At 41.0% G+C, this 24764-nt stretch overlaps 2 protein-coding genes across 4 annotated transcripts in view; both read right to left on the minus strand.

Moving 5' to 3' along the window:
• rhcga (Rh family, C glycoprotein a) overlaps window positions 1–1906 on the minus strand; it is a 28012-nt gene extending 26106 nt beyond the window's left edge. Inside the window, exon 1 of one of the 2 annotated variants that reach the window (XM_079666916.1) lies at window positions 1806–1906. The gene's annotated coding sequence lies outside the window, so the exon portion shown is untranslated. The remainder of the gene's footprint in view (window positions 1–1805) is intronic. The other variant, XM_079666918.1, reaches the window with a different exon arrangement.
• A 1643-nt stretch (window positions 1907–3549) lies between these two features.
• Window positions 3550–21872, minus strand: fes (FES proto-oncogene, tyrosine kinase). 2 transcript variants are annotated; one of them, XM_079664651.1, is made up of 18 exons: window positions 20054–21872; window positions 18286–18459; window positions 15962–16058; window positions 15644–15827; window positions 14636–14773; window positions 14421–14540; window positions 14128–14250; window positions 12180–12375; window positions 10964–11044; window positions 9921–10130; window positions 9176–9298; window positions 8813–8866; window positions 8205–8323; window positions 7925–8019; window positions 7549–7672; window positions 4715–4872; window positions 4458–4580; window positions 3550–4366 (listed from the first exon to the last, which is right to left on the minus strand). In XM_079664651.1, the coding sequence occupies exons 1-18, from the start codon at window positions 20276–20278 to the stop codon at window positions 4212–4214; spliced, it is 2499 nt and encodes an 832-aa protein (XP_079520777.1). In that variant the 5' UTR covers window positions 20279–21872; the 3' UTR covers window positions 3550–4211. The 2 variants fall into 2 exon arrangements, with proteins under 2 accessions (XP_079520777.1, XP_079520778.1); XM_079664652.1 differs by having other exon boundaries at window positions 3550–4354; window positions 20054–21869.
• Window positions 21873–24764: the final 2892 nt, after the last annotated feature.

A 24764-nucleotide genomic window follows, 5' to 3' on the forward strand; every position in this document is an offset into this window, starting at 1 on the left:
TCCAACCTGGAGCGCATCCAAGTTTCAGTTAGCCTATGAATGAGTGTTAAGCACATCAGGCTGGCAGCTGTATGGGCATTGCTCTATGGTAGCTGTTATTTGCACATTGTTAATCATGAGCAATGCATCCTTACATTGTTTAACTGTGAGGTGTTATACAATTGTACTGTACTCTGCAGAGCTTTTAAAGGTAAAAAAATAAAAACGGCATGATGGGATGTGCAGTACCAAATATGTAAAGCACTTTTTTGTTAATGTATGATTTGCTGCATATCAGGAATAAAACAAAAATCCTCTGTCGTACCATATTGAAGTATCATTATTTTTGCATCGTGTTGAATCGTATCGTATCGCCCCGAATCGCATAATGTTGAATCAAATCGTATCGAACTGTATCGCAACAGGGGTGAATCGTATCGTATCGCATCGCCTGGTGTTTCAAATGTATCGTTAATGTATCGTATCGTGGCAACGTATCGAGATGCGCATCGCATCGGCCTCAGTGATGGAGATGCACATCCCTAGTACATACACGAAAGGGAGCGGTTCTGTAAGAGCCAGCATGCGGGACCGGCTTTACAAGGTTTCAGTGAGTAATATGAGTGCAATGTTTAAGGTTAATGTCAGCTTGCTAACAAAGTACACTAACGTGTTTTGTTTTAGCAACTATTTTTCTCCTTCGTGGACTCGATTATCCCAGAGGGTCTAAAGATTCTTTATAACACAGTTTCAGATTTGTGAAACCTTGATGAGTGTAGGTCTAGTGGTTTTAGATCAGGACCTGGTCTAATGTGGTCTACATGTGAAAAAAGCACTGAAATCTCCCTTTTTTGTATTTTCGCAAATAGAATAAAGGTTTCACAAATCTGAAACTGTGTTATAAAGAATCTTTAGCCTCTGTGGGATAATCCAGTTGAGATCTGATGAGTCTAGGTATAGTAGTTTTAGATCAGGACCTGGTCTAATGTGGTCGACATGTGAAAAAAGCACTGAAATCTCCCTTTTTTGTATTTTCACAAATAGAATAAAGGTTTCACAAATCTCAAACTGGGTTATAAATAATCGTTAGATTTTCTGGGATAATCCAGTCCAAATAAATCGGCTATGCAGCGATTTAAGAGGTTCAAACACGTAGGATTGTTCGCTCAGCGCTGTAAATTAAACTTTCCCCTTAACTGCCGAATCGGATGCCAACTTCAGCGTCGTGAACCACAAAGAGTTTTTCGCCAGTCAACGTGTATTAAAGTTTAAATCTTCCGTACAAAATTATAAAAGTGCCGGTCAAAGGTCTTCTTTGTTATTTATTGAGCTTTAACATAAATGAATAACGACTCTATATAATATAATAAAACACACAGATTTCACTCGCGTTTATGTCCATATCGAGAGAAAGATAAATAATCAGAATTCAGTGTGCAGTTTACTTTGACGCGAGGGTGAGCAGCAGAGGTGGGGAGAGGTAGAATAGAAAATAGCATGGATAATTTACAAAGGCTTTAAAAACACAGCAGGAGCCCAAGACAATTATAAAACTTGTCATTATTTCAGTACAGTTCAATTGGTTTTATTTTCATAAACGGTTAGTGCCAAAGCAGTAGGCTATAATATATTAATTACTGCTGTAGACTACAATCAATACTTGTTTAGCTAGCATAAACTCAACAAAGCTAGCGTTAGCTGGCTAACTGACGTTATTTTGCCGCTAAACTGCACGATATAAAACGGTGGTCTTCAAAGCGGATTTAATCCTCAATCACAATAATAATATTCAAAGTAAAACTGGGCAAGTAATGGTCAAAACTTACCGTTGATTGATGCGCCATGTCAGCGGACTGGTAGCGACACGAACCGTTAGCCCCGCAGTCATCCGGTTCGACCTGACTGTGACTGTGACTGTGTGACTGACCCGAGCCTCGTCGTTCTGATAGCTCCGCCCCTTCGCTCCAACCCCCCTCCCCCCACATCTACAGGTGAAAATTACTTTTGCGACACATTTATCGCAAGAAGTGTAGCAAAAGTCAAGACCGCAGATTCGTCGATTTACTGCCACAGAACAGATTCGTCAAGTTGTAATGACTGATTTGAGAGGTTGTAATAACCAAGTTGCAGTTGTAATGGAAAATATATTTTAAAAATATGTATTTTTCTGCAAGTGAACATTTCATCACTAAGTTCATTTTTTTTCTACAAGCTACAAAACTTTTTTTCTTCTTCTGTGACTTCAAATTTGGTTCACAGTTACGTGGATATTTTATACAAGTGTAAATTTGTTTCCCAGTTACGTGGATATTTTATACAAGTGTAAATGTATGCACACAAACTCAGATTTCTTTTCTGCAAGTGCTCACATCAGGTTTTACACGCTCTCGCATTTTGCACCATATCTACCTTCATATTAGCTCCCTAACTTTTGGGATGAAATGCAAAAAATAAATCTTTAGCAAGCTGAGGTTACATTTTGTCCAAAGCTCAAAATACACGCAACATTTATTCACAGCAAAGTGTTCAGGCCCCAAAAGATTAGATATTGTAACGAAAAGCATTAGTGTATTCAACAAACAGATACATGTCAGCAGACTTCAGCAGCCTTTGTGTTTTCTGTGCAAGAAATATGTGGGTAGGAATCAAACCAAGAGCTTTGTTTGTTTAAAGACTATCTGAAAACACGCACCCTGGACTGCTGGGGATAGATTCACTTTAATCATGTGTCAAATGATATACATTTGTCACAGTTGTTTTAAAAATAACAAAAGGAGAGATATTTGTGTCTGCATTTGAAAATGATTTCAAGTTTACAGTCTAGTTTCAGATTGTTAATCTACAGCATCAGGTGTAATTTTTTCTTCAGCAATCATTATAAATTCAGTGCTGGGATACAATGACTAAAGAGCAACCAGTCAACTGGGATGGTAAAGTCAACATTTTTAGAATTGGTAATATTTCTCGCACTGGAAGGCTGAGGACAGGTTGCCTTTCCAAGAATTTGAGTCAAATTAGTTTGTCATGAGCGAGTCATACATTGTGTTTGTCAGTAAAGAATTCTTAGTTTGGTAAATCTTAATGTGACACTTTCTCTATCAGAGGTCAGGGGCTGAACAAATAAAATGTGTGATACAATATATTGCTTTTTTCTCATAACGATGGGAAAATAAGACATACCAGACATGCGTTGTAAGGTTACCAGGGGGGACATCATATTATACCTTTGCTACTAAACACAGATTTGTGCCTGGCAAGTCTTTGAAGGTTGATTAAAAGACTTTGAAGGTTTTGCATTGCCAAAAGCAGTAATGTAATGTGATGTAATTGTCGTTTTAAATGTATTTAATTGAGTGCGTCTGTCAAAATCCTGCTACAGTGCCTGGAGCACATTCGTCATTGTTTTTCTTGTTATGTCGTTTTGTAATGTCTGGATTTTTTTCTCTTTCTTTTTTCTCTTTCTTTTGGTTGCAGTTGTATAACAGTATTTTGCTGGTGCTTGCTTGCTAGCTTGTTAGTTGGCTCATTGGAATAGTCAGACTTTGTAAGATACACACTTTTGCTGTTCGGTTAGATTTTCGGTTGAAAGTACATTTACAAAGAAAACACAAACACATACAAAGAAAAATCCTTTGCAAAAGTAGTCAAAAGTACAGCACATTTTTGTGTAGTGATGGTTCCCACTGCCTGACAAAAAATGATCCTAGAAAGGGAGATCTGCAGTTCGATCATGAAAACCTTAAAGGCAACACAAATTGACATAAACAGCACACAAGGCAAAAACCTTATCTGAGTGGCAGCGTTTGACACATCTTTATGGAGCCTTTCAGATAGATCACACGGGTGTTTGGTTTCGACGGTAAAGGTAATAACATACCACAGTATGTTGTGTTTATAGCAGCACATATCTTTGCAGATAGGTTGAAGACAACCTATTGTTCTTAGAAGAAGAAAGAATGAAACACAGACCCACAGGCAGGAAGGGAAGAAACAAGAGTGCTGCCATCATCTGGTTCACAGGTGATTAACAAGTCCTCAAAACTTCATTTAGAAGTTTATTTCTTGAACAAAAGTATATTAATAGTTTTGTTTATTTTGTTATCTTGCATTATCTATGAAATTGAGACTGGAAAAAAAAATGTGGGTAGGAAAATAAGATGCACAATAACAGAACAAATCAAACAGACAAAATAATAATAAAGTACAGAATATGTTCTATAAACAGGCTTGTATTACATAATTTTGTTATATATGGCACCGAGCTCAGCCCGAAGTTTCTTGAAAGAAGATCTATTTCCGGGATCGTACTGCCAGCAGCTGGTCATAATCCTTGAGATTTCCACGGGGCAGTTGTGTGGAGCAGGCATCCGGTATCCTGAAACACATCCTGACATGTGAAATTGAGAAAATGCATCACAAAAAGCAGGAATCTGAAAACACTTTTACAGTGGATTTTTTTTTGCATGATGAGCCTTCACCTTTCTCCACCTCGTCTCGTGTTTGTTGGTTGCTCATGCTCGTGTAGGGCGTCATTCCCAGGGAGAAGACCTCCCACAGTAAGACCCCAAAGCTCCACACATCACTCTCTGTGGTATAACGACCTGAACACACCAGCAGGGGGCAGCATCAGCAAAGGCTCAGGCACATATCTGTTAGTTTTCAATTGACTGCTGGCAGACAGAACCAGGAGTAGTGTGCTGGTTGTGATTGCAGGGCAGAAACAGTTGTGTTGTACCATAGTTCAGTGCCTCAGGAGCCGTCCATTTGACAGGGATCTGTCTGAGGCCGCCCTCTGCAGAATAGACACCGTCGTCTTGCTGACGGGACATCCCGAAGTCGCTGATCTTCACCACGTTGTGCTCTGCAACCAGACAGTTTCTTGCAGCCAGGTCCCTTAAAACAAGACAGTGGGAAAAGTATGTCAGTGACGAATATATGGGCTGATAAAGCATTGAATAAAAAGAGACACAAAAGCATCATGCTCTGTCTGAAAAAAGACATGGCGAGAGAACTGAGGGGACTCTAAGAAATGAGAGAACATGTCTCCAGTGTAGCATGTGAGGCAGATTGACATGCAGCGTTACAGGCTGAGCAGCAACAGCTCTGATCTGTGCCTGCCGGGCAAATCTCACAGTGCTCCTGTAATGAGCCTGGTGTCACAACCTCATGTTTTCTGCAGGTCACTGACAGCCTAGATGTATACCTCACCAAAAGAAATAACTCATGCAACTGATCCACTAAAACACCCTGGTTGCAACATTTCACGCATTTCTCTTTTGATAAGAATTTATTTTTGATGTTAAAGGATTATGTTTAATGTGTGATCCTTAAATGAGTTTCAGCCTCATTGTGAGATAGTCTTCAGAGGTTGTGTGAGCCTGATTTTCCTCTTAGTGTCATCTCTTGCAAATTATGTTAGTTTAGTTAAGTGTTGTTTTGTCTTTGTCTAGTGATTTTCCCCTTTCATTTTGAATAGTAATCTTGCCTCTCGTTTCAGATACTCTGACCTACCTTCCTTGTGTGTCTCCCACTCCTGTGATTGTCGACCACGCCCCTGATTGTTTCCACCTGTTCCCCATTACCTGGTGTATTTATTGTCCTCGTCTCCCTCTGTCCTGTGCCAGTTTGTTTCGTTTCTTGTGACAGTCTACCAGCGTATCATGCCAGAAAGAATCCCAAACAGAGCTTTGAGCCACGTCTTGTCTAAGTATTCTTATATTCATGCTCCTAGTGGTTTTCCTCATTGAAGTGATTTTGTTTTGTTACTGTTTTTTCCTCATCAAGAGCGACTTTGTTTTGATACTGTTTTTCCTCATTAAGAGTGAGTTCGTTTTTGTTTCCCACTGTCGTGGAGTTTTGGTTTGAATAAAACCTTTTTTGTAAAAACCTGTGTGAGTCGTGCAATTGAGTTCAAACCCGTTTATTCAGTCGTAACACTTAGCTTGTACAAAATGTTCAAACAGAACCAATTACAGAATGCGCTTCCTCCCTGTCTCTTTTACAGCTGGTATAAAATCGCATTAGTGTAAGTTAATAGATAAGAGACTCTGAATGGTTTGATAAGTTCACTGTCTCTCCTTTTAAACTACCAACAGTATAGAGTTTAAGACATATAGCTTTTGTTATGGACCTGTGAAATATTTATCTTTAATAATTAAAAAGATTTTCCTATTTCATTATGTTTGCGTTTGACCATGTTTTATTGTATTTTAAAGTGCTTCGTTTTATTTGGCACATTTCATTTGCTCCAAAGTGTTTTTAATTATTTTTTGTAAAATCACTTTAAGTTCAACTTTATGAAAATATAGTCAAGGCTCTTTTCTGTGGATTTTATATTATACGTTGGTGCTTATTTGTATCTGTTTTATTATTATTTTCAAAACCCATAAAAAATACAGCACTGTAGTTTTCTGAACAAGCTTTTAAATGTTTTTTTGGGGCAGTTCCAGTTCTTGAGGACACTTATCTCTTTTTTCTTTTGAGTTTGGTTTCAATGCACTTATTGCAGGTTGCCAAACGAACGTAATGGGCTACTGAATAAATGGCAGTGCTATGTTTTTTAATATAAACGAAAAAACGTTGTAGGTCAGCCAGCAGACCGTGGTTCCAGCTTCTTCGAAGACAAAACAGCTTTTAGTTATTTAAAAATACTTTTTGTCTCTGTTTCAATAACAGTTTGACGGCTACATCAACATATGTGGAAGTGATTTGGGGAAAGTGCAGTTTGGTTAACAGTTGGATTATGTTAATGTGAGGGAAGTGACTTATGTTCTGTATTATGCACTGTAAAGGCTTTCAGATCCATCTGCCTGCAGCTTGTTCCACACTTTTTCCTGTGTAAAATGAACATGTTTCAATATGTAATATATTTTCATTGGAACCATTACTTGTCACTGCTCTGTGGCGCTTGTGTGGTGTCCTTAGATCCACCATGCTGTACAACTAAGAGATGAATTTCACTGTCCTCCGATAAAAGCATAATTATTGGTGTAAGTTTGTTTACTTATTTAGTTATGTATATCCTTGTTTATTACATTTTGTAAATCTGTAAATATAGTGGTGTAGGGATGATTTATTTTTGTAAGAAAGGTAAGCATTGGCCTGGTTCCCTTGACACAAAACCAAAGGGATTTTTTAATTGGATTTTTGATTATTGCAGAAAATAGGCTGTTGGGCAAACACACATGTATGATAGTTATTCACAGGTTTCGTTCAGCAAATAGTCTTTACAAATGAACAGAACATTGAAGATTTTTTAAGTGCAATTGCCAGCAGTAAAGCGTTAGACTATACATTTACTATAGTATGGTAGCATGAAGTAACGGACACTAAACTAAAGGCTGACTTTAGTTGGGAATGATAAAATTTATAGACTCTAACAAGCTTTCTAAAGGTCAGTAAGCAAATTCGTTTTCTTAGCTTGGTTGCTTATGGGCAGACATGGGACCAAGTCATTTCACACAAGTTACAAGTATTCCTAGCGCAGTCAAAATGAGCACCATTTTTATCTCAAAATCCTGTTTGGGATTAAGTGAATAGATCCTTATAAAAAACGTGTTTGTAACCAACCTGTGAATACACTTCTTGCTCTCCAGGAACTCCATACCAGATGCAACATTTTCTGTCATTTTGACCAAAATCTTCGGCTTCAGACTGTGACTCCCATGCCGTAATAAGGAAAGAAAGTCACCACCTAATGAAATGTACACACACACACACACACACACACACACACACACACACACACACACACACACACACACACACACACACACACACACACACACACACACACACACACACACACACACACACACACACACACACACACACACACACACACACACACACACACACACACACACACACACACACACACACACACGTCATGATGGAGGGGCACAGCTTGTTGGTTATATAAACTGAGATACAGGATTATATTTACCTTGAATGAGCTCCATGATGATGTAGATGGGCTGCTGCTGAGTGCAAACTCCTATCAGCTTCACAATGTTAGGATGGTCATACTGCTTCAGGATCCTAGAGAGCACAGGAGAGGTTGTGTGTGTGTGTGTGTGTGTGTGTGTGTGTGTGTGTGTGTGTGTGTGTGTGTGTGTGTGTGTGTGTGTGTGTGTGTGTGTGTGTGTGTGTGTGTGTGTGTGTGTGTGTGTGTGTGTGTGTGCGCGCGCGTGCGTGCGTGCGTGCGTGCGTGTGCGTGTACTGACCTGGCTTCCATCAGGAACTTACTCTTGTGCTCCGGGGCCAGGTTCTCTTTGCAGGATTTCACGGCTACAGGAGTATTATTGGAGCGTAAACGGCCACTGTACACTTCTCCAAAGTTACCCTGTGTGGCACGAACATCAGCATGATTTGTTACCGCTTTTATAATTCTCTTTTCAATCTGATAAATTCTCCTTGATGAACTGTCACCATATGTAGACACTTTGCTGACAATTTGAGAGGAAATGAGAGACGAATGTGCAATTCAATTCTTCTACTTTAACTACTTTTAAGTGTTCAATCTATGAAAACTATGTACAATTGGTAGGTTCATTTGAATGATTGGTTCAAATAAATGGTTATTGGGTGCTGTAACTGTTCCTCCTGCCCATACTGGCTGTGAAGAGAGCTCTTAACGCTATTTCACTGTGAGTGATGAGGTACTAAAATTAAATTTCTATGAAAAAATGACTGCCAAAGTTCAGCAGCAGCTTAAATGAAATCATACACAGCAGTCTGATTTACATAGAGCAAGTGGATATCTATCAAGGAAGAATAGTCTTTGCTTTTTCTCATTTCTACATTTTCTGTCAATAGATTTAGGTTTACCTACCCGTCCGATGAGGGGACCCAAGATAACATCATCATGTTCCAGGACCCACTTGTCCTAAAGGGTTTAAAATGAACAATAAAAGATGCATCATAGAGCATCAGCAAGACAGAACATGGAAGACAATTTGAAGGACAAATTATTAGAGATTAGGTTTGAAAGTATGCTCATCTGTGACGACCATTGAAGCAGTCAGTATGTTAAATGTGTGTGTGTGTGTGTGTGTGTGTGTGTGTGTGTGTGTGTGTGTGTGTGTGTGTGTGTGTGTGTGTCTGTGTGTCTGTGTGTCTGTGTGTCTGTGTGTCTGTGTGTCTGTGTGTGTGTGTGTGTGTGTGTGTGTGTGTGTGTGTGTGTGTGTGTGTGTACCTTGAGCACAGGTTTCTTCAGCACAATATCAGACCTCTTGGTGACTTGTTGTCGTGAGGAGAGCAGATGATGGATCAGCAGTGGGACGCTGGGGAAGCTCTCTCCATCCAGACGGTACATATTCTACTGACACAGATAGAGAAGTATTTCCAGTCAACCGATGTGCAAACACACAGCAAGAACGAATAACTTTACAAAAATAGGCTTTTCAATTGTTTAGATCAGGGGTGCCATACTCAATTTCATGGCGGGCCACATTAGCACAATGGTTGCACTCAAAGGATCGGTTGTAACTTCAAGGCTATATAAATATACATATATAAATATATAATAAATAGAAAATAATGTATTATATTACATTATTGGCTCTGCATTGGATTAGTTCTGGTAATAAATAACTACGTCTGAAAGTAGAAGTCTAGGGCACATAATTGAACTACGCCAATTGTAGTGTATATTATATTCTTTGCAAGTTCTTGCGGGCCAAATAAAATGAGGTCGCAGGCCGGATTTGGCCCGCGGGTCGCGAGTTTGACACCCCTGGTTTAGATCAATTAAATAACTTGTATACATTTTTATTTTTTCTCTCTTAGCATCCAGACTTCTGTTTAATTTGCATCAAAAACAACAGTGACCTTTCATGAACTTCTGTTAGAACATACTCTTACTGCAACAGAAATATTCGAGAAAATATGATGTAGTCACACATTTATTGTAAAGTGTCTTTGTAGAACTCTTCACTTACATCCGCGCTCTGGATGAGGAAATGCTTGCAGGACCCTTCCCCTTGCACGGAGAGCACATTTCCCTGTTTCTCTTGACTCTTCCTCACCAGGAAGTCTCCGTCACTCTTCAGCAGCTGCTGGACCTCGAGGCGGGGTATCGCTCCATGGTACCAGTCCTGCTGCTCCAGAGGGCGATCCACCTCCTGCAGCTGGGGGGCGGCTGGAGGCACCTGGGGGCAGGAAGACAGACAAGAAGAATCTTTAATGCTGACATGAATAATAAAACAATATGAAGTGATGGAAGGTGGATTTAAGGGAGATTCTGCATAGAATATATGGAGATATTTCAAAAAGTCCTAATACTTTAAAGTCGAACGGCACCACCTTCATACCTCCAGGGAAAAAGTAGTTCAAACTTAAACTTAAACAGCCAATCATTTAGGCTGGAAGTCCTCTGATTATAGACACACAGATTTTTATATTTGCTCAAGATGATCTTTTACAGCATGCATTATGCACACAGTGATTTTTATCTTTCGGACAGATTAACAACCGAATGACAAGGCCTTTTCCTGTTGAGAGTTTGTGTGCAGCTGGCTCATAACTCTAACTGTCACCGAAGAGAAACGATGTAAACTTGCTGCCTAAGAAGTAAACTCAGTTTTAGGTCATGAAGAATATCGGAAGTGACTATGACCGACAAAGATGACCTCAATAAGTCCAATAAGGCTTTCAGGAAGACGACGCCTCTGAGAAAGAACATGTGCCTCAGAGAGCTCAGCAGTGCAGCGGATACACTGTCTCCAAAACATGATGAATTGTTGTGTAGTTGAGCGTTGAGTGTATACAAACAGAGACAGCAAGTTGAAGGCAGCAAAGATGGAGGGTGAGGAAGGGAAGTGCCTTCAACAAGCTTTTTCATGTATTTCAACAAAAAACTGAGAAAATATATTGTTCTTTTTATACAATGTGAGCCAACAGTCAAACATAACCACTTGTACTCCATCTATCATTGTTGTGAGTGTAATTGTTGTGCTTTGATTGAATTCAATGTTTAACCTACCTCCCACTTGGGTTTAAACAGGCCACTTAGATTGGTTTTTATCCCATCCATGAGGAGTTTGGAAGGAGGTGGGCTGCGGAACTGAAAAAGGAAAGAAAATACCCAGAGCACATCTTGTTGGTGAATAAATGTTTTCAAATATAAATATAACAGAAACAAATTAAGATCAAAAGTACTCCAAATGGGGGTAAATAGTAGCATTGGTTAAGATGATGGGCTTGGTTATTAGTCATTGATCTGTAGTGCACAGGGTCGATTGGAACATGAGACTTTTTTTAAGGAACACATTTGGTGACTTAATCAAATTAAACGAGACTAAAACCCTACTCCAACACTAGTATCTCGGTGAAGCTTTTTTTGGCGTTGAGCTAAATGCTAATGTCAGCATGCTAACATGCTTAGGGTGTGATAAAAGCTCTTATCGCTTTCTGATTACTAGGGATCGGCCGCCGTACGGAACGTCCCTCCCAATTTCATAGGGATATATGTATATATATATATTTATATTAAAAATATATATATTTAGATTTTTTTGTTATCATTTTTATCAATATGCATATTTGTTCCCAAGATTGTTGTAATATGCATATATATATGTGTAATATATAGATTACTTTTACTTATTGTTAATTGTTATTCCTCTAAATTGTTATTTCCTCAAACGCCTTATGTATTATTCTTCTTGCACTTAAAGGTAAATACCAATTCATTTGTTAATCCATATACATACTTACATTGTATTATATGTTATCTTGAATATTAATAACGGTTAATATTACTTAAGATTGTAAAACACATAGTAAAACAAATCGTAAGTAAATATCGTGAAAAAAAATTCTCTCAGTTTCGTCCCCCCCATTTCCAAAGTCTCACCTGCGGCCCTAGCTAATACCTGTGCTAACATTGGCTTATTAGTTAGTTTGTAAATACAGCCTAGGTTGATGGGGTTGTCATTTGTGTTGTTTTGGTCAACAAAATGTTGGACGATGGACCTGATGGTGGCACTTGTTTAAAGAGAAAGGATGTTTTGGGGAATATGAACCTCTGTAATATTTTTCTTGGTAATCCATCCAAAGTTGTCGAAACATGTCACTAAAATCACTAATCCACCTGCTGGTGGGGCCAGAGTGAAAGATGATCAACAAAGTAATCCTCTAATTAGATTAGGAGCTAAAAAAAGACAAAAGTTGCTAAGCCTCTGGCAGAGAGAACATACGCTGCTTGAGTTTGGAGAAAGTGAGATGTTGTCTTGGTCGAGCTTCAGAGCAGAGGGAGGGTCTTTGGAGCCCAGCTCTTCCAGTTTCTCCTTCAAAAGAAGCCTCTGAGCCTCCAGTTTGGCTTTAAAGCCCTGATTCAGAGCGACATGCTGCCGGCACTCCTCCATCGCATGCCTCTTGCTGAACTGGTAGACCCTGAATGAGGCAGAGAGCAGCATTACGTCAGAGCAGGTGAATCACAGTATATGAGTGGGACATTTTCAGTGGAAGCAACACAAAGGGTTCCAGTAGTCAATAAAACAAAACAAGTAACGTAACACAACATCAATAAGCAGTCCATGCAAATAGGTTAGCAGATGCTTCATATTGACTAAGGCAGTCAATAAGAAGGCTTCCCTGGCGATGGCTTAGTCAGCATTTGTCCGGATTCTCTGCATGCAAGAGCAGTAAACCTTTCAATGACCCAGGAGTCCTGTTAGTGAGGGGAAACGAGATGGGAGAATAAACCTGATAGTTGCAGTAACAAATGTAAAGCTTTAACCAAACAGGAATGGCCAGTTCACGGCTGGATTAACCTATTAGAAGACATCAGGGGGATAATTTGCTGTTGGACCCCCAGTGCCCACCCAAATGTTTTCTGTGCATTATGCATACACAATGTGGCCTCCATTTTTCCATTACAAAAAGAGCACAGCTCACACTATACTTATCTGCCACACCATCTAGTACTGTGCTGCAGAAATACTAAGGTGTTCAGTAAGTCAGTAGAGGGTAGAGATAACACTGTTTATTAATCGACAGGAAATGATCTGCAACTATTTGGATTGTTGCCTTTTTTCATACACAACTGCAAAAGGTTTTCATATGTGAAGATTTCATGTTTTTTCTTTATATTTATACTAAACTCACATTAAAAGTAATTATTAATAAAGCTTTCACTGTTTTCTGATATTTGTCTAACATATTGCTTGCATGATCTCAGAGTAAGTAATTATTCCGACCCCAGTTGTTTGGCTATAGATTTGAGCTTGTTAAATAGTTTTTACCAAAACATTTTAATTAAATTCTTATTTTTGTACTCTGCAAGACTAGACTGGATATGAAAAACTGTAATGAAATTGTGACACTATGCCATTCCCATGCTTTCACTTCTTTATTTTATTTTAAATGGGACCATCATTTAGGAAATGGACAATATGCTGCTTTAAAGAAGACATCAAAGTGACTGAGACGACAAGCTTGTCAGGAGGATGAGGTGAGAAATAAGGTCATTTCCTTATAGACATCTATAAAGTAAGACTTTTTTGCAAACCCTTTGCAGGTGATTAAAGAACATGCACGTAAAAGGCACTTTTTTTATTTTGCTTCACTTTTCAGACTGTAGACCTTCCCTAAGTTCACAGGTTCTCAGCTACAAGAAGTCCCTCGTTAGCATAATATAGCATCTCTCTGTACATTTACAAAATGTTTTTTCAAAATACAAATCAAAGACCAGCATAACCTTCACCTCCCTCACTAACACCACCACTATGTGCTCCCAGCTTTTCTCGAGTTTTTGCAAACAAACACATTGTATCCAGCCGACCTCCAGGAGCTTGGTAATGACTCCATCACTCCCACAGGACTGTAAACCTCCAACACCTCCAGACAGCTTCATCAACCAAGACAAATTGAGCTCCATAACTCCGACCATATCACTGTATAATAATTCATAAAGGCACTTTCAGCCCCCTGAGACCACACTGGTTATTAGCTCTGAACTCTCTCCATGGGGGGGGGGGGGGGGGGGGGTTGCCCGCAGAGAGGCAAACCTCAGTTATTTATCTTCACAGTTATAACAACAGTTTTGTGTTTATTGTCTGAAACCTCCTCTGTGACCTCTGATTACAAAATCATAGCAACATTCGGGCATACTTGTGGTTATGCTTGGGTCTGTGGTTCTCTCACCTCTGGCCCTTTTTCACACCTTCCCGCTCTGCGTCCAGCTCCAGCTCTAGCTGATCCCCCGAGGTCTGCTGCGAGCCCAGAGTCCGAGCCAAGTTCAGCAGCTCCTCTTCTACCGCAGTCAGTCTACGAGATGGAGAATAAATTGTGAAGGGAGGAAGAAATTAATGCAAAACCGTAAGAGGAAATTGGAGGTAAAAATGAACATGAAGGGGGAGGAGGAGGAAGTGGTTGAGACACTTAAAAAGGAAATTAGAGTTCAGTCATCTGGATGGAATTGCGTCGTTTGTTCTCACTTGTGCTGAACTGTCTCAAGCGTGAGGTCGTTTAGTTCAATCTCTCTGGATTGTAGCTCCTCAGTGTCCTCCAGGAGACTACAGTCAAACTCTGCACATGCAGGAGTCTCCCCTACAGATCTATACAAACACAAACACACAGAATCATCACTCTGCATGGCTGGCTTTCACGGCCGCAGTGTTGCCATCTGAGAGGAAATTTGGCCTCAGTCTACCTGTTCTGTTGGATGAAGCTCTCGTATTCTCTGTGAGGATCGATGGCTGTAAGAGCAGAAGACATCTCCTGGTGGATCTGCACCACTTCATGATGGAGGAGAGAGGAGATGTCGAAATATTCCTGCAGGATCTCCTTTCTGGTTCAGGGGTCAGGGAGGCCACATGAAAACAGAATCCTTCAAATTCAGTGGTTTTGAGGACAGGTTTTAGACAAATTGATTGAAACACTACATTACATGTCTGCATTGCACAGATGTACAATATCAAACTTTTCCAGGTGGTTTATTTGCAGGCTGATTCACATCAGTGCCAAGATAATCTGCTTTCTGAGACTTCTCTGAGATAAGCAGTCCATCGCAGTAAGTATTTAGATGTTTGAATACTTGTCATATTTGAGTCCTTTTAAGCGGTGTCTGTTTTGCAGACTCTGTGATCAAACAAGCGGAGACATCTGCGGTCTGACAGCTGACTGTCAAATATTTAATGCATGAATAAAAACTCCGATTTCCATTTTTATTTTCATATAAAAGTAGTGTTTTAACGATTTGAGATGTTCTATTTATATCCAGGGTTTCTGAATGAACAAACAAGGAAAATCTGTCAAAACCGTCTCAAATGCAACACTAAACAACATTAACATAATGCTTGGGGAGGAAATACAACTGTTCATTTAATATGGGAAAACATGTGCATGTACTGTAGTTAATTAAAAAGGTGCTTTTGAAGTCAGCATTCCTTTCGCTTTTATGTGTGGGAGGCGTGTGGTGCAGTGGGTTGTGCGTTGGTGTTCGGTTCAGGGGGTCACAGGTTCAAAGCCCACTGCAGTCGTTGTGTCCCTGAGACACTTCACCCCAAATTGCTCCTGTGGGGATTGCCCACAGTATTGAGTATGTAAGTTGCTTTGGATAAAAGGGTCTGACATGTGTGTGTTTGTGGATGGAAATAAGCCAACGTATTGCCTCTAATATCATTCACACGTGGTCACTCAGTGGTTTGTGTGATCTTACAGTATGAGCACCATTTCCTGCTGCAGACTCTGCAGCGCAGCGAGCAGGGCCGGCTGGATCTGACTGTAGTGGTGCTGATGGTAAACCTGAGCAGCTCGCACAGACAGCACATAGTCATTGTGCAGCTCGTGGAGTTTCACAGAAGCCTTGACGTAACGCTCTTTAGCCTTGTCTCGCTCTTTATCTGCACGGGGAGAAGACATTATAAATGTCATGTTTGGAAATGGGAATACACGATATATTAAGATAACACATGGCCATCAGTGTGAAACCGATTCTGTTGAAATAACAAAGTTACTGTGTGTCAGGATTTCCCACCTTTACTGGCCTCCTGGTACTTCCTCTTAGCCTGAGCTGCATCTTTCACCGCCTGCCTGTAGCTGCTCTTCAGCCTCTCCAGCTCTGTCTGGGTCACCTGAAGAGCACACAGAAAAACACACAGAAAATCACTCAGTGGAAGGTAAGGCGTTATTCAGAGGAGCCAGGGCCGGTTCTAGCCAATGTGCTGCCCTATGCAAGATTTTAGCTGGCCCCCCCCACCCCCCCCCCCAGCCTGAAAATTGTACAGTAGAAAAGATAAAGATCAATAGATATCCAATAGAATATATTAAGAAAAAATGAAAAATCTCTACAAAACACCAATACACTACAAAAACAGAAACTTATTGACATAGGTAATATACATCAAAAAGGCTTCAAATCTATTTAGTATTGTATGACAGGGGTATGCCCCCCCGGAAGATTTTTATTTTTAAATGTTAAAGTAAAATGCTTCAATCTGGTGCACTTTGAGCAGAATTACTAGAGACTAGATGGTACAACTTTAAACACCCATATGAAAAAGATCGGTTTACATTTTAATAATCAAATAAGTATGTGAACATAACCAATAACCCATAGCCAATAAGAAATAAATGTAGGCCTAACGTATTTTATTTTTGTTGTTCATTTATATCTTATTTGACCTTAACATTTAGGTATGCATTTTGTTTAAATCCCTCCAGTTTTAAACAATATATCTTTGGTTTACTGTCCTATAGTATACATTGGAATGATTTCAAACCTGTTTTTATTTATCCTAATAATTATAAAGGAGTGCCTTGGAAATATGTGTTTACATTAAGTGTGATCAAAACGTTTGAGAGCCACTGAGATAACATAGACTAAAGTTAACTATCTAAACACTCAGAGTCCTTTACTTCACAGAGACTCCTAGTCTGACAGGAGAGGACTCTCCCTCTACCTTTGTTGTAGAAATATTTTCGCGCAGCTAGCACCAGATGCTAACAATAAGTTCATAACAATCACCGGTGTGGTGCGGCCTCTCTCTCTCCCTCGCTCGGACTCTCGCCCCCCAGATCTGGCGCCCTATAGGCAACCGCCTATGCCAAAAACCGGCCCTGAGAGGAGCTATGTGTGGTTAAAAGCTGCCTCTCTAGGTGTGAGCTCTGCCTGACACAGGAAGTGATCAGTGGCCCTGTTGTTTCACTGCAGAGGAGCACAAACATGAGAAAAGACAAGAGGAAGTGATCTGGCATTTATTGTGCCAATACTTCAACTCCACCTGATAGCATCTGTGACATTGTTGTTCACTCTTGTACCACACAGTGAATCACATGAATCCAAGTTCCAATAATAATCAAAGACTGAACAATAAAGTAAGAAAATTGAAATGAACAAACTGCCTGCAAGACGGCCGAACCACCAGTACAGATCACTGAACATGAACACATAATTTCCCTGATGTAATTGGGTAATAAAATTGTGAAGCAGCCACCAGTTTGAGATTGCACCAAACTGCATATGCACAAACTGTTTCCAGTCTATTGTACCTCAGTTCATTTGACTGCTGTCTATTTATAATGCTGCTGCCGCAATGGCCATCTGCAAGTCAAGATTATTTACTGGAGGAGAATCAACAACCAGATTTTAAAGCAACAACTTCTGCTTTCTCTCTGATGAGAATCATGCCACATACAAAAAACACTTTGCCACTAACTGTTGCATACTCATTTAGTATGACTTCATTTTAAACAAAAATACCAGAGCACCCAGAAGGAGAACACGGTAGTGAGAATGATGAAGTTGGCTAATCCCTAAACTCAAGCTCTTCTGCTCAACAGCAATGAATGGTTAATTTTAAATATAATGTCACTTAAAATGCAAAGTAAATGTCATTTTTGTTTAGATATAACTTTAAGTAGTATCAGTTCATGGACCACATTGAAATAGCAGTGGTGTAAAGTAACTGAGTTTATTTACTCAAGTACTGTACACTTTTATGATATTTGTACACCACTTAAGTATTTCCATTTCATGCTACTTTGTACTTCTACTCCACTACAATTTAGAGTTCAATCGTTTACTTTTACTCCTCTACATTTATTTAATACCTTTAGTTACTTTACAGATTTTGATCGATAATGTGAAATATAATCAACAGTTAAATAAGACTTTGGTTACACCTGGAGCAAATCACAAGCTACCCTGCAGTATACAAAGTCATTAAAACTAGCTGTAGGTGTATTTGAGTGTGTGTGTGTGTGTGTGTGTGTGTGTGTGTGTGTGTGTATGTGTGTATGTGTGTATGTGTGTATGTGTGTATGTGTGTGTGTGTGTGTGTGTGTGTGTGTGTCACACACCTTGCCAAGCTCCTGCCTCAGGAGGTTCCACTGCTCTGCGTAGGTTTTGCGGAGCTGCTGTTTGTCTCTGATGACCAGCGTGAGTTTACTGATGGGACCGTCGAGCAGATCCTCAGAGCGCTTCTTCATCACCTGACTGAGGACGTCCGTCTGAGACACCAGCACCCCCCACGACTGAGGGGCAGGGGCAAAGGTCAGGGAGAAAAACAGGTAATTCAAACAGGAGGACAAAAGAACATGCTTTAACCTCTGTTTGGATTTCTTTCCTAGTGAGTAATACATCTAAAAATACTCATTACATTTAAAGGGCCCATGTCATGCTTTTCCGGTTATTACCCATCCCCTTGTGTGTTATGAAGGTTTCTCTGCATGTAAACGGTCTGCAAAGTCACAAACCCTCAAAGTACACCCTGTAGCGAGTAAAACTCTAACACAGAAAATAACTGTCTGGAGATTTCTCTTTTTCTTCCTGGTTACAGTGATGTGCCCATACCCAAATGGACCAATCCGTGGAGCCGTTACGTTACGTCCGCGGAGCCGTTAGGTTAAGTCCGCGGATTGGTCCAAATGGACCATCCCGCGGACTTCCTCACACACACACTCAATATTTTCTCAGCTGCATCTCCTAACGATTTCTCTTCCCTGAGACGGCGGGGCGCGGCGAGGCTGTGAGTCGGTGTGTGAGCACACAAACTCCCAGCCAGGCTGCAGGTGTGTGTGCTCGGGCTGGTTTCGGGCTGGGTTTCGCTGTGTCCCGCTGTCTCGCAGACGGCCACTGGGCTCATAGGGATGGGGGGGGCAGGAGCCGTTTAGGACAGAGAGTGAATACACATACTATACAGAGATGCTGTATGAGAAAACAATGTGATTTTGGAAAATTGCACAATATAAATCTATTTTAGTATACTTCAACAATGGATTTATGATCAGTAGAAATGGCCATGACATGGGATCTTTAAATAAAATGAGATGAAACAAATGGTTGGTTCTTGTCATGCATCGAGCCACCAAATGTTTAATATGTTTTTCACCAATATGTTTTTCGAACTGCAGAAATATAATCTTTTATTTTTATTTTGTTGATCCAACAATATATTGCATGCTCATTCTGCTCCATTCAGATAATTATGTTCTTAAAATATATATTTTTTACCATTCCTCTAACTATTTCTTCCAATTTTTGTAATCTTCGGTGGATATTGCAGGTTCTTAAAAAAACATGTTTTCTTTTGGTTTCCTTCATGGCATAATACTTCCTGTGCATGGTTTCAATTGTAGGCATGATCTATTTGACATACTTCGCAACAATTCAGGTGTCGGTCAAGTGTGTCGAAAAATCTCAAAAAATTCAGCAAGAACAAAAACTTTAGTATTTCACCTACAGCTCTAACTACAGCAACAAGACCAACGTTACTGTTTTTAACAGACATCCCTGTCCATCCAGACATTTGTGTTGAAAGCAAACAAATTCTGATTGTGATTTTCCAAAAGTTGATGATGGACTGACTAATATGAGTTCATCATATGAGTCAGATGTTTCAGTCCATCATCACCTTTTGTTGCACAAATAATTGAATATAATAACATATATTTTTAAGGATGGAGAAAAAACCTTTTTTCAATGGCCTTCCAAAATAAATGGTTCTTATTGGTGTGAGGATTTTTAACTTGACCTTAATTTTGTATATTAAATGAAGTAACTGAGTCACACACCTTGTGTATTATAATTGTTTTTGCATGAATGAAAGGCCACAGAAGGATCCCTCACCTTGTTGAGCTGGCTGATGTAGTCCTGTCCCGCTCCGGGCTGCGGCCTCTCCAGTTTCTCTCCCATGGCAGCCATGTGGTGCAGCTGCACTGAAAACTCCCGCTCACTCTTGGCCCGCTGACTCATCCATTTCTTCATGACCTCCATCAGGTGAAGCTCTGAGTCCAGCAGCCGCATGACAGCTGCATGTGCCTGGGGGCAGCGCAGATCCTCCCCAAAGCCCATCTCTGGATGTTTAAACTCTCCTCCCTGCCGAGTGTCTGCCAGTCTGTCCTACAGCAGCTCTGTGTTTGCTCCGGGACAGAAACAGAGCGTGGAGCTGGAGCTGTGGCTATAATGACCTAGAGAAGTTATTTCTCTGTAACTTAAGACCGCTTTCACTTCCCCACAACGAGTACACTGTTCATGAGAGGCAGCACTTCCTCATGTATGTTTGAATGTGGTTATTGTTGCAATGTTTTAATCTTCCTTTCAATTTACTGGCGCAATGACTTGCCATTGTTGCACATGTCTCAAATATCCACATACATTTAGAAACAACAGAAAGACATTACCTTAAACACGACACAATGTGGTCACTTATGTTCATCTCTCCACCGTGTGTGTTAGAAACAGCATTTTGTGTTACTATATTCTAAAAGTATACGTCACTGTATTTCAGAGGCAATTATTGCAGCTTTTATGTCTCTACTTTAATTTAACAGCAATATATTTACTTTGTTGTAGGCCCTATATTTGCTTCAGGTATTAACAATGTTAAGTATAGGCCTTAACTTCAAACAGTGATAATAAAGTACAACAATATAAAATTATAACACCCACAGGAGCAATTTAAATGACTAAATACTTTAAGTACATCGTGACTGCAAAGCTTTGAATGCAAAACTTTTAATTTGTAAAGTTACTTATATGTTCCCTGTTGGTCTTGATGCCTCTTAGTCTAGGATTTTCATTGCATTGTTTGCATAGATCCAATAATTGTTTAAAAAGTGCCTTTGTGGCGTATTTGAGTCAGTGGTGGAGTTGGGGATGTCTAAGGGTGGTATTTCATTGCAACTAAGGTAACTTATCTGAATATCTTTTTCTTTTTAGCAACCAAGGGGCTTTTATTGTCTTGATGTTATACATTTCTATATGATCAGCAGAGCAGGTTGTGTGTCCTTGAGTCAGATGAGGGCAGGCAGCTCCATGCTACTGTACAGAAATGAAGACAGAATCATTTGACTATAGTTCCCAGTGCTACTTAACTTTGAGCGATGACCAGCGCAGTGAAACTGATAATGTTTCTTGCATAAAATAAATAAAATGTTGGAATTTTCTTTTTAACCACAGGTTGAATGCAGTCTCCCTTCATTACTCGCAGTTATGACTTGTTTAGTGTTGAATGCAGTCTCTATGCTGTAAACGTATTGGCTTAATTACACCAGCCACACATCATCAAATACACATAACAGAGAAGAAGGGACAGCAATGTGCTGAACAATGCAGCTAATTTCTCACGCTGGTTTTACAAACCGCAGAGGAAATGTCTGCTTTTATCTTGAGATTCAGTGTCAACAAAGCTTTCAGGTTACGTGATGACAACCACACAGAGCAGAACATCCTGTGGACGCTGCGAGAGGACGTTTTACAGTAGTTCACTAATCATGCTCAACAAAGAAACTGTTCTTATATTTAAACTGTGGAGGTGGTATTGAACTCTCGGAAGTAATTTAGATAGGGAAGTGAAATACAATTTTTTAAAAAGCTGGGCATAGAGTTAAGCAACACTGTACAATGGACTGAATCACCGGACTATTTAAGCTACCACAGGATGTTATTAACACAGTGATGCATGCAGTGGCGGCTGGTGGAAAATATTTTTGGTGGGGCTGTTGATATAGTGAGTAAAAACATTTTTTTTGGGAGAAATGACCCCTTAAATTGGGACTTCTGGTGATGTAATGGTCCCATAAAATCGTGGTTCTAGGGCCAGGAACAACCAGGCTGAGTCGGGCTGAGTATGCTAAACAACTAACTGCGGTCAAGCCAGCCTCCACTCGGGAAAACCTAGTCAAGCCAGCCCTCACGTGATATTGCGGTGCGCGAATATCCTATGCAGGACACCCCATGTCGTCACTCAGAAAAAATCAGGACATTCTGATGTCCAGTTTCAAAATAAAAGACCTTTGGGGATGATAGCTCATATATGAGACTTCAAAGGTCTTTTATATTGAAACTGTACATCAGAATGTCCTGATTTTTTCTGAGTGACGACATGGGGTGTCCTGCTATCACCCTGGAGTGAAATGGATCTATGATACAGGACAGTCTTTGTTTTATTCTCATCCAAAAACAGGGATGATAGCTCATATATGAGACTTCAAAGGTCTTTTATTTTGAAACTCTACATCAGAATGTCCTGATTTTTTCTGAGTGACTACATGGGGTGTCCTGCTATCACCCTGGAGTGAGATGGATCTATGATACTGGACAGTTTTGGTTTTATTCTCATCTAAAAACAGGGATGATAGCTCATACAATAGAGATTTCAAAGGTCTTTTATTTTGAAACCCTAGATCAGAATGTCCTGATTTTTTCTGAGTGACTAGATGGGATGTCCTGCAGGACAGTTTTTGTTTTATTCTCATCTAAACACAGAGGGATGTTTTTTTTTTACTCTACCGTAATGCATAGGATATTCGCGCACCACAATATCACGTGAGGACTGGCTTGACTAGGTTTTCCCGAGTGGAGGCTGGCTTGACCGCAGTTAGTTTAGCATACTCAGCCCGACTCAGCCTGGTTGTTCCTGGCCCTAGAACCATGATTTTATGGGGCCATTACATCACCAGAAGTACCCAATTTAAGGGGTCATTTCTCCCAAATAAAATGTTTTTATTCACTATATCAACAACCCCACCAAAGATATTTTCCACCAGCCGCCACTGGTGGTGCACCTCTGGACAGCAGATCTGCCCCGAGGTTCATCACTCCTGGTACGTGCGTCGATCTCAGAGAGAGGAGACGTCCGCAGCTCCATAAGATCAGTTTGCGTGCCAGCATGTGTAACTGGAGAGAACGCAAACCCCCTTGGCGGTTTATATACGATATTGTGGTCGTGTTGTCTGTCCTCACGAGGACATGATGTCCTCTGAGAAAAGGCAGAAAGCGTTTCAGGGTGAGGAACACCGCTAAAAGCTCCAGATAATTTATGTGTGACCATTGGAGGTCTCTGCTCCAGAGACCCCTCACAGGTCGACCTTTGTATATACCCCCCCAGCCCGTCAGACATGCGTCTGTGGTGACCAACTTCCGTGATAGGACAGCACCCATAGGCACGCCCCGTACTAGAAAAGTCGGGTGCAGCCAGTGGACGCAGTGCCATTACGCATTTCATAGTGACCATCACTCTCCGCGCGCCATGACGCACGGGGTCCAGTCTGAGGGCAGCTACCCAGCGCTGAAACTCCCTCATGTGTAAGCGTCCCAATCGTAACACCAGGATGGCTGACGCCATGAGCCCCAGGATAATAATATACTGGGATGTGGAAAATAAGCCTCTTTCAGGTCGACAAATGTGAACCAATCGTTTTGGCACACGAGATGCAACAGAGATGTGTGAGTGAACATTCTGAATTTGTATCTTTTGAGATATTTGTTCAGAGCCCTCAAATCTAGTGTAGGCCGAATTCCGTTCCCTCCCCGTTTGGGAACGAGGAAATACTTGGAATAAAAGCCGCTCTGACTCTGTTCGGAGGGTATTATAGATATAGCCTTCTTTTCTAGTAGCGAGAGAATCTCTTGCTCCATAATATGGGCCGACTCTCCCCGGGCTTGCGAATGCAGAATGCCCGAAAAGTGAAGGGGGGTGACAGCGAATTGGAGTCTGTAACCCCGTGCTATTGTCTTGAAAACCCAAGCAGAATCTGTGAGCATCCCCCACTTTTCGCTTCTCAAAGCGAGTGGAGATGTCACATCTCTGTCGTCTGCCCTCTGTGTCTTTATTTGTTGTGTTATGGGGCCCTCTAGTGTCTGAACACGGTGGTACCCCAGGTTGACAACCCCAGTCGACACTGCCTTCACAGTCCCGTCCATCGTCCGCCTTCTGAGAGAGGTAGCAGCCACTCTTAGAAGGGGCGTAGACGTCAGACTGTTTATTGCCTGTTTATTGTTTATTGCCCGGCTTTATAGGCCCGTTCGGTCATCGCTGACTGAAAACGGTTCGCCTTTGCCGGTAACGTGGGGTTCCTGCTCGGTGTCAAAGCCAGCCTCGGTTGGAGGTGGGCTGCCACCAACGGTTCCATGGGCGGCATGCGGAGCAGGCCGAGCCTCTCCATACCGTCACAGTCCAGGGAGGAGGCACCCTGGATTGGGGCCTTGTTGCTGAAAGGGCGGTCTCTCCACGAGACCGACACCTTGTCCAGCATCTCTGGAAAGACTGGGAAAAGCTGCCTCTTCATCCTCGCTGCTTGGGGCAAGTTCTTCCCCTCATAGCGAGATCTGGAGGTCACCTTGGCCACTTCAGGCCAGGGGATGTCCAGCCTGGACGCAGCGCGTTGGCACACGGCCTGCAAGTCCATACTGAGGCAGGGCGAAGCTGGTGTGCTTTCGCCCGGGGGAGCGGACATCTACTCAGGCTTGGCAGCCTGAGCTGATGAAACGAAGATGTCATCCTCGTGCTCATCCGAGTCGGATAAGAGGAACTCAGAGGCATCCTCTTCATCCTCCT

This window comes from Notothenia rossii (assembly GCF_949606895.1).
Source record: "Notothenia rossii genome assembly, chromosome: 2".
Taxonomy (NCBI): Eukaryota; Metazoa; Chordata; class Actinopteri; order Perciformes; family Nototheniidae; genus Notothenia; species Notothenia rossii.

What these genes read in the sequence shown, in the direction of transcription:
- fes (XM_079664651.1), bottom strand. Translation starts at nt 20,278, where the DNA reads ATGGGCTTTGGGGAGGATCTGCGCTGCCCCCAGGCACATGCAGCTGTC. An exon ending in TCCTCATCCAGAGCGCGGAT is followed by an intron (nt 9,299 to 9,920) that starts GTAAGTGAAGAG and finishes CTGTGTCAGTAG; the next exon opens with AATATGTACCGTCTGGATGG. An exon ending in CATCATGGAGCTCATTCAAG is followed by an intron (nt 7,673 to 7,924) that starts GTAAATATAATC and finishes ACATTTCATTAG; the next exon opens with GTGGTGACTTTCTTTCCTTA.